Below are 9,073 nucleotides of genomic sequence, written 5' to 3' on the forward strand. Positions count from 1 at the left end.
AACGTGACAACGTCATAAGAAAATACTGATGGAATGGTTTCATTTTTCAAAAGAAAGTTTTAATTTTATTCGTTTGATAGATATTTTGTATGGATATAGAGAAGGAGGTAAATGGAAATGTATTATTGTATAGCAGCTGTCCACGCGAACGCATCGCTCACTCAAGTAGGAGAGAGACAGATGTCGAACGCTGCCGAACGCGGAGGTCGATTGTGCCTCTTTGTCACTCGTTTAGCGCTCTCGCTTGCACTTCAAGCCTTAAATGGAACGCCTCAGAGCGAGGTAACGGCGCATGAGTCATGTTTTTTCGTGCGTTATATGTCAAAAACTTAATGGGTCAGTCAATCTGCGGATTGAAAACCTCCGGTTAGTAGACTATTTTCAAAAGTTTTTTCCTACATATCGACGTAAGTATTGACAACGGTGAATGTTCTTTCAAAAGTCTGTCTTGTAATTTATACGTATACGATAGTGCCGTTTAATTATGAAATATAATTAACTAATTTTTTTTGACGTCCGTCGCCTTTCAATTTGATGAGGGGAAAGAGATTGGACAAAGAGGAGCAGAGGTTCATTAACTACATGCTAATTTGGCTTTTCCGGCATTCGGGACGCATTTAGTCCTCACTACTAATTTACCTCCTTTCTCCGGAACGATCACCATGCAAGTTCGGTGACATTTCCACCGGAAAATGCAGTGCCGCGAAATCGGTGGCAAAACGAGCGCCGCTGCACCGTTTTTGTAGTCGTCCATCGTTGTCGTCGTTACTGCAGTGCCAGACGACATCCACTCAACCACCTGCTAAATAGAGCGGAATAATCTCTGACTTTTGTTACTATATATCTCTATTATTATACCAGTATGTAGCAGTAGTGGGTAGGTATGCCGGCGACTAAAAACCCATTTTTCCATTTTGCTTTTCAAATAGGGTCGTTACAACACGACTAGAGATAATACCTACCAGTGAAACAGCTTGATTTCAATGCGACACGTTTTATTTCGAACGAGTCGAGCAATTTTATCGACATCATAAGAGATGCAGACAGTTTCGCAGACGTAATAACGTTTATATTCACTAAGAAAATAGGTTGGAAGAAAACTGCGTTACTGTTAGTACATTATAAATTTAACTATTAAATGCATTTAATAACATACATCAAGGAACTGGAATGTAGCATTATAAAACTCAAAAGAAACGAAACGAAAGCACAACCGATAAAAAACTAACCGATACAAAAGGTAGAAAGATACATCTACATACAGTAAAAGTTCCTTACTCACGATTTTCTTATTCGCGTTTTTATTATTCGCGGACGAAAAAATTGCAACCCAGTTCCTGTATTCGCGGTTAAAAATTTCATTATTCGCGGTTGCAATCGGCAAACAGAAAAGGATTCAGTGTCATTTATTAAGGGAATTGACCGCAATAGACCGCTCGTACCTAATGTGAATTCTAAATATTGTGATTTAACGCTGCGAGATAAATATCTAATTTTTTGTATGGTAACAGATAAAGGTTCACACTAATTCGGTACGTTTTTGGTTTCCAATAAAATTGTCATTAAAAGCTTTTACAAGTGCTTAAAGTTGATGCTTCTTGTAGGACACGTATTTTCAATAGAAATTAAAAAATTAAAAAATGACCTTCGACAAGCTTTAGAACAAAGCTTTATCTATATTACTACAAAATTTCAAACCTCTGTTCCAAATATTAAACTCATGATATCTAGAACCGATAAACATGTTTTTACTCTACGGCGCGTGTACTACTGAATCCCCTTAATGTATCGGCATCTTTTGAGTATGTACAGTTGGTACGTGTCGAAGCGGCTTTTATAAAAAATCTAACCGAGTATAAAAGGGTTCGGTGTTATTTTTCAACGTATCAGCATTTTTTGAGTACTATTGGCTCGTGCCGAAGGATGTAACCGAGTAGACTAATTTCAAAATTTAAAACAAGAAAAATCACTAAAATTTCTAAACTCTTGTCTAAAGCCGATTTTAATTGCGAATTTATCAATACATTGACTTTATATATTGCTTTTATTTTGGAACCTTAGAACGTATAATAAAGAGCTTTTACTGTATACGTTCACGTTTCGGACAGTGCAGTAGCCACTCATACTCTTTCAAAGCACAAATTCGAAGTTCAGTTTAATCGTGTTATTAGGTGCTTACGAAGGATTCTGTAACGGTAAGTGTTGATGCTGTTGTCTACTACAGAGTCGAAGACACCATGAAGGCAATTCTTAATGTTGAAAGTTACGTGTAAGTATAGAAGAACGCGATATTTTTGGTATCATCTTTTAACAATTTCGAATACTTTGAGTAATTCGACGAAGCTCTTGGCCATGACAATACTTCGAAATGTTCTTGGCATGAGAAGCCTTTCCGAAATTTTAACAGAACGCGACACTTTAGCGTTGAGTATGCAAACAATTTTGGACGAGGGTACGCAACCATGGGGCGTTAAGGTGGAGAGGGTAGAAATGTAGGTGAAAAGACGTATTCAGATTGGTATGACATTACTCTATATTCTTCTTTTCGTTAGAAAAGAAGTGAGAATTCCCACCCAGCTTCAAAGGGTAATGGCGGCTGAAGCCGAAGCTTCTAGAGAAGCCCGAGCTAAGGTAATAGCAGCAGAGGGCGAGTTGAAAGCTTCCAGAGCTTTGAAGGAGGCAGCAGATGTTATCAATTCTAGTCCGGGTGCATTGCAGGTATTAAACAGGCGTTTAATTGAAAACCTGCTGCTATTTTACTTAAAAAAACGTTTTAGCTAAGATTCTTACAAACACTTAAAGATATTTCGGCAGAGAAGAACTCAACAATAATTTTTCCACTACCAGTTGAACTGATTACCCCCTTGATGCGTCGTTAGAAAAATATAAAAAGACAATATTTACGTTTAATGTTAATGTAATTTTATAATACAAAGAATAAGCCCAGTAAGAATTAAGATTACTATTTCGTTAAAGGAAATAAAAAGTGAACAAAGAGCATGTTTTTAATTTATAATTTATTACAAAATCAATTATTGTACACTCCTTTTTGAAATCTCAGTGCAAAAGTGTTCGTGGGCACGGGACGTCGATATTTCGTTTTTATAAAATTCCCCGCTTCCTCACAGTACGGTGGTAATTTTGCCAGAACTTTTTGGCTTTTGTTCGAAATCTGTATTTTCGTTGGTTCGATGATTATGGGTGCATTTTTGGTCATACTTAAGTTTGATAATTTTGATTGCCTGTAAGTATCGACGTTCTCCTTAACGGGTTTTTTGGCAGCTTGATTTCGCACTGTGGTCATAGCTCTATTGCAAATGTAACATCTGCTGTAGCCATACGGATCGGCGTTGATATAGTGTGGTTCAGATTTCTCATCGAAATTTATTAAATGAACACAATCGTGCTTGGGCATGTTTGTTATAAAGTCATTAACGGAATGTGTTTCGAAGAAGCAGTCGTTTCTAAATATTTGCAAGTCCTTCACGTTTTGATATCCGTGTGGGCAACTGCAACAGTAACGCGACCATTCGTCAATATCGTCTTCGCACTGTGGTTGTTTCTTTAAACGTTGCTGATCGCGAATTTCTGGACTAAGCGGCAGCGAGCTGAAGCCAAAGTTTTCGCATTTATTTGTAACCGGATTCTTCTTTTCAGACTTTGGAGGTTTCGGTTTTTTAACCGTCGCTTGCGGTTTGGAAATTTGTTTTGGTTTCTCCTTTTCTACGGGAGACTCGGGTTTAGTTTTATCTTTCCGCGATTTTGGTTTTTCTTTTTGTAGTTTTAGCTTATCTTCCTTCGGTTTTGCCTTTTCTTCCTTCGGTTTTGGCTTATCTTCCTGCTGTTTTGGTTCTTCAATTCTATCGCAATCGGCAGGTTTTGGTTCTTCCATTCTACAGATATCCGCAGGTTTTGGTTCTTCCATTCTACAGATATCCGCAGGTTTTGGTTCTTCCATTCTACAGATATCCGCAGGTTTTGGTTCTTCCATTCTACAGATATCCGCAGGTTTTGGTTCTTCCATTCTACAGATATCCGCAGGTTTTGGTTCTTCCATTCTACAGATATCCGCAGGTTTTGGTTCTTCAATTCTACAAAAATCCGCAGAAGTGCTTTTGTCTTTTTGACATTTGCAACATTTCGGACAGCACCGATTGTTGGTCTCGGTTGCAGCACACTTCCTTTCCACTTCTGCACATAAGGTTTGGATATTAGCATCATTCTTTTTCGAATCGGTATCACTGCCGTCATTTTGCTGCGGATATTTACACATACAGGGCTGCACAAGACTTTCGTCTTTGTTTCTCAAATCCACGTACTGTTCGTACGCCTGTCTAGCTCTGGTGTATTTGGAACAATCCCTTTGGGTATCCTCTGTTTCACGTAGAACTGCTTTACATGCTTCAGCTTTAAGTTTCCGCAAGAACAACGTTGAAGGTTCGTAATCTAACAGTTCCCTGGCTTTTTGTAACATGGTGGTGTTGTATAAAGAAATCTTTTCTNAAAACATAAACAGAAACATAATTGTCTTTATTTTTAACGAAAAAAAGCATGTAAAACTACCATTCAATTTGAGCATTTTGAAAAACACGGCTTAATGGACAACTCCTCCCCATCAATTCTTTTTAGATTCACCCCCTATAAAGCATACACTTAATAAGTTGAAAAAACAATGTGTTATAAAAATCAGTGCCGAAATTGAGACACAAAACACAGTATTATAGTAACATACACCTATGTTTCATCTTTATTGTTACATAAGGGTTTTTCAGGGTAGGTTGCATAATAATTACTTATTGCACGCAGATCTGTATTAATTTGCAATCGAAAATGAATATATAATCTTTAACAAAACCCCCCTTGTGGTGATTATCGATAAAATTCTAGATGTACACTATTCAAACACGTGTCGTTCGTCACCGAATATACAGGGTGTAGATAATAGTAGATATAGTTAGGTACATTTGAGGGTAAGTTTCTTTTATTATTTTTTTTTTGTCTTGCAGAGGAGCCAAACACAATGGGATGCGTGGAATTCGTAGCTACCGCAGGATCTCTGATCCTGTTGATTTTGACACTACCGTTCTCATTATTTTGGTGTTTTAAGGTAACGTAAACACAATGGTTTATTGTCCGGACGGGACGGTGCAATTACAGTTCGAAATTGCTTGTTTATTTAATGCCATTTTATTGAGCTAATAAAAGCTGATTGGGTTTTGCTTTGAGCCATTTCGAAAACTCAAACGATCCAGTAATTTTCGTCATACATATGCGCCTACTTTTACATAATAAATGCATACGTACATATATGTGCATATACAAAGGCCGAAAAATTTAAAATTAACCACCAATTCTGAACGAAATGCGTTCAGTTTTAGAAATCAAACCAAAATATTTGTTGTGAACATAATCGCGGAAAAGACGTAAGGCCAGGCACGTAGTCAAGAAGGGGTCCAATCGACCCTGACCTACTCCGAAGCTGAGAAAGTCAACGAACAAAAGCAAAAAATTAAAACTTAAAAAAAATATCAAATTTCTTTAAAGATCGAAGAACGCCAATAACTTCATAAGAATTGACTGTTTTATTTTGTATATATATGTTTCACTATTCTATCGATTTTCTTTCTGGTCAAACTTATTTTATGAGGGTGAGAATTTGCTCCACCAGGACAGATCGCATGCACTCAAATCTGTCTTGCGGGGGGCTCGCGTTTGATTTCCGGGCCGATGCATACCTTTGCCTGCCTAACGGCAGCGTACCTACATTAAAATTATTATTTTCAATTTTGAGAAATATTATATTTTAAGTTATGCTAAGGATTCTTTTTAATGATTTTCTTTGTGATTCGTTTTATTATTATAACCTAAAATAAAATTTTTCATTGCTGATATTTTTTCTGATTGCCGATTCATAATACACTTTTTTTTAAATGGAAAATGTTTTAAGCCCTTACTTACTTACTTACTCTACCATAATCCTTAAAATGTTTGTTCCATGTGTATATTATTTGTATCTAATTTTGAATAATTTAGTATATCAATAACGGAAACGCCATGTTCTTCTCACCGGACCGATTACGATTATAATAATCTGTGAATTATGTCAACATTTTGCTTGTCAAAATTACGAAATCGTTTAATGCAGCTTGCCCAAAACGAATTCTATTTATAAAATGAAAAAATCGCGACGGGTTTACATTGGAAATAAATTGTATTTTTGATCCAATGAAAGAATAGTCAATTTAATGTGTTTGTTTTCAGTTTTTATTAGGCCAACGAAACTGTTGACGAAGTTCAAGAAAACTAAATTGTTTTCTTTACAAAACTTTGCACAGGGTACTTAAGTTCATAAATACCGATTTTGAAACAATTACCAAATAAATTGGCACATACCTATAGGTAAAATTAATCTTCCACCCCATGGTAAAGGGTGTGTAGAGAGTTCTATTCTCATAGGTGACTACAAATACACGTAAAAAAAGATATTTTATTTTACTTTATACGTACATCGTCGCCCAAAACATACGTAATACGCTCATTGTGACCATACTACAAGCTTAACCAAGAAAATTTTCAAACAAAACTACACAATCTTCTGTAACAGCTAAATTTAACTTATTTACTATACAGGGTGTTCAAAAATTAAAAATAGTCCACATAAACACTGTTGATTAAGGGTGTAATCGAAATAATTGTTCAGAATGTCAAAATATATAATACGAAAAAAATTGCGACGATCTTTGATTATGTCTATATGCTGCAATCTTTCTGATTGGTACATTAAATAAAGGCTTAGGTTAGGTTAGGGGTCGCCATGTTTAGTACAGTACCTACCCTTCTGTTTGTTGGAGGGGTTCAATTAGCGGTTGGTATTTATTATAAACAATTGAAGCAGTTTCGCATGAACGAAATCGAGACTAAAACCTGGTTAAAAATATTTTTTTAGTAAAACTTATTACGCGCCTACTTAGAACGTCCACTTTTATTAAGGTCGACAGTATACATGCAGGAACATATTTATTTTGACATCGCCATATGTTTGCAGTTTCGACTTTCAAAGCGAATCTTGTCCGGATAGCAGATGTTTTTTTTGTTAACGCATTTTGCGCGGCAGTATATTTAGTGTTGGGATAATTTATTTATTTTTTTTTATTTTAGGTTGTCCAGGAGTACGAAAGAGCCGTAATATTTCGTTTAGGTCGTCTTCGGACGGGCGGGGCGCGGGGCCCTGGGATATTTTTCATTTTACCCTGCGTCGACAGCTATTGCAAAGTTGATCTTAGAACCGTTTCATTTGACGTACCCCCTCAGGAAGTAAGCCTTGTATTAATAAAAAAAATGTTGAAAAAAAAAGGGTAGGAAAAGCTTGGTAGTGATGGGACAGTGCGGAAACCTAAAAAAAATTATCAACTGTTGTGGTCGTGCGCTTTTTTTTTGTTTCCGCAAATTTCCTTGTCCCCACCCCTGAGGAGGCTATTCCTATCTCTCCCTTTTCCTAGATCTGCTAATCTTGCCGCTACGATGCCGCAGTAAACTAAACCCGAACCTGCGATTTTTCGCCTTGATAAAGGTAGGAAAAGCTTTGTAATGATGAAGAAAAGCGCGGAAAAATATCAACAAATATACGTCAAATTTATAGTCAAATAGTCTTCGTGCTTTCGCCTCATATTACATATGAATAGTTCTGGGACAGCCTGCATTAATTTTTAAGTTTTAGGCCCTAACAAAGGATTCTGTTACGGTAACAGTAGACGCAGTAGTATATTACAGAATACAAGACCCCTTAAATGCAGTTGTTAAAGTAACTAACTACAGGTACTAATATTTAATATTTTAGTGTATAAAATATGGTAATATATACACATTTATAAATAAAAGGGGCCATTTTTAGTAACTCCACTCGCTTGCTGGCTATGACAACGTTGAGGAACATTTTGGGAACGAGAAACCTTTCCGAAATTTTGTCCGATCGTGAAGCAATATCGCACGCGATGCAGACTTCACTGGACGTTGCTACAGATCCGTGGGGTGTTAAAGTGGAGAGGGTTGAAATGTACGTATACAACAATTATGCTCTTAAATAAGTAAGCAAACTAAATAAAATGACTATAATACAAATCAAAACCCGTCAAAGGGTTTTTATTCATTTTTTTGTTTTTAGAAAAGACGTTAGTTTGCCCCAGCAGCTTCAAAGAGCTATGGCGGCAGAGGCCGAAGCCACTAGGGAAGCTAGGGCCAAAGTAATAGCAGCCGAGGGTGAAATGAGAGCTTCCAGAGCCTTGAAAGAAGCGGCGGACGTCATTAACGAAAGCCCCGGAGCGTTACAGGTTATTTTTATTTATAATAAAATAATTGGAAGTGGCATACGTAATCCTAAAATGTAGCATCGTACTACAGATGGCGTTTACCGCGCCATTTGTGGTATTTTCTAAAACGTATTTAATGTTACATAAGATTTTTATCCGTTTTTAGCTAAGGTACCTACAAACCCTGAACAATATTTCAGCAGAAAAGAATTCTACCATAATTTTCCCGTTACCAATAGATTTAATGACGCCATTTTTAGCTGCTGGACGACAAATGGAAAGCAGAATGTCGCAAATAATTTAAACATAAGATTAATTTTTATTTAATAAACTTACGTCTTTCTATTCGGCTGAGTTTTATTTATTGGTAGTTTTTTTGTTGAAAATCTAACGTCAGTTTATGATATTAAAAAAACAAAAATACAATGTGTAATTATACAACACGCTACCGAAGTGAAACTTCTTCAAACACACAAATATAACGGGATAGGGGTTAAGGAATTGGTTTAATGGTATTATTTGTACACTATGCTTCGCACGGGTGCAAGGCTGATAGTAAATATACTGTAAAATGTCTTTATATACAACAATCACAGCTTTTTTTTGTCATTAGACAATACAAACCGGCCGGTACCGCCGCAACCGCTATGTCCTTGCATTTTAAGTCTGTAATATCTTCGAAAATATTCATTTAAATTACATGCTGTAAAGGGCCATATTGATCTATATTAAATGCACAATGTATTTAAAAGTACTTAATTGGATAA

The 9,073-nt window shown here is 36.3% G+C and overlaps 3 protein-coding genes across 9 annotated transcripts in view; 2 read left to right on the forward strand and 1 right to left on the reverse strand.

The window, feature by feature from the left end:
- Positions 1 to 8,646, forward strand: part of LOC108736732 (erythrocyte band 7 integral membrane protein-like) — a 14,693-nt gene extending 6,047 nt beyond the window's left edge. The window contains exons 1-6 of one of the 2 annotated variants that reach the window (XM_025975117.1): positions 5,012 to 5,107; positions 7,159 to 7,314; positions 7,718 to 7,815; positions 7,892 to 8,053; positions 8,162 to 8,327; positions 8,473 to 8,646. In XM_025975117.1, coding sequence (XP_025830902.1) covers positions 5,021 to 5,107; positions 7,159 to 7,314; positions 7,718 to 7,815; positions 7,892 to 8,053; positions 8,162 to 8,327; positions 8,473 to 8,610 — 807 coding nt within the window. In that variant the 5' untranslated portion in view covers positions 5,012 to 5,020 and the 3' untranslated portion in view covers positions 8,611 to 8,646. Of the gene's footprint in view, positions 1 to 5,011; positions 5,108 to 7,158; positions 7,315 to 7,717; positions 7,816 to 7,891; positions 8,054 to 8,161; positions 8,328 to 8,472 lie in introns of those variants that run through there. The other variant, XM_025975118.1, reaches the window with a different exon arrangement.
- Positions 2,028 to 2,979, forward strand: LOC108736765 (stomatin-2-like). 2 transcript variants are annotated; one of them, XM_018469326.2, is made up of 4 exons: positions 2,028 to 2,269; positions 2,331 to 2,492; positions 2,553 to 2,718; positions 2,778 to 2,979. In XM_018469326.2, the coding sequence occupies exons 1-4, from the start codon at positions 2,238 to 2,240 to the stop codon at positions 2,877 to 2,879; spliced, it is 462 nt and encodes a 153-aa protein (XP_018324828.1). In that variant the 5' UTR covers positions 2,028 to 2,237; the 3' UTR covers positions 2,880 to 2,979. The 2 variants fall into 2 exon arrangements, with proteins under 2 accessions (XP_018324828.1, XP_018324827.1); XM_018469325.2 differs by having other exon boundaries at positions 2,212 to 2,492; positions 2,778 to 2,976.
- The window catches only part of LOC108736738, a 20,433-nt gene continuing 14,307 nt past the window's right edge, over positions 2,948 to 9,073 (reverse strand). For 4 of the 5 annotated variants that reach the window (XM_025975112.1, XM_025975113.1, XM_025975110.1 and 1 more), the window contains one exon: positions 2,948 to 4,495. In XM_025975112.1, coding sequence (XP_025830897.1) covers positions 3,029 to 4,495 — 1,467 coding nt within the window. In that variant the 3' untranslated portion in view covers positions 2,948 to 3,028. The remainder of the gene's footprint in view (positions 4,496 to 9,073) is intronic. The other variant, XM_025975116.1, reaches the window with a different exon arrangement.

The sequence above is a fragment of the Agrilus planipennis genome, unplaced genomic scaffold, assembly GCF_000699045.2.
Source record: "Agrilus planipennis isolate EAB-ADULT unplaced genomic scaffold, Apla_2.0 scaffold103, whole genome shotgun sequence".
Taxonomy (NCBI): domain Eukaryota; kingdom Metazoa; phylum Arthropoda; class Insecta; order Coleoptera; family Buprestidae; genus Agrilus; species Agrilus planipennis.

What these genes read in the sequence shown, in the direction of transcription:
- LOC108736765 (XM_018469325.2), top strand. Translation starts at nt 2,254, where the DNA reads ATGTTGAAAGTTACGTGTAAGTATAGAAGAACGCGATATTTTTGGTAT. An exon ending in AAGGTGGAGAGGGTAGAAAT is followed by an intron (nt 2,493 to 2,552) that starts GTAGGTGAAAAG and finishes TCTTTTCGTTAG; the next exon opens with AAAAGAAGTGAGAATTCCCA. An exon ending in CTAGTCCGGGTGCATTGCAG is followed by an intron (nt 2,719 to 2,777) that starts GTATTAAACAGG and finishes AAAACGTTTTAG; the next exon opens with CTAAGATTCTTACAAACACT.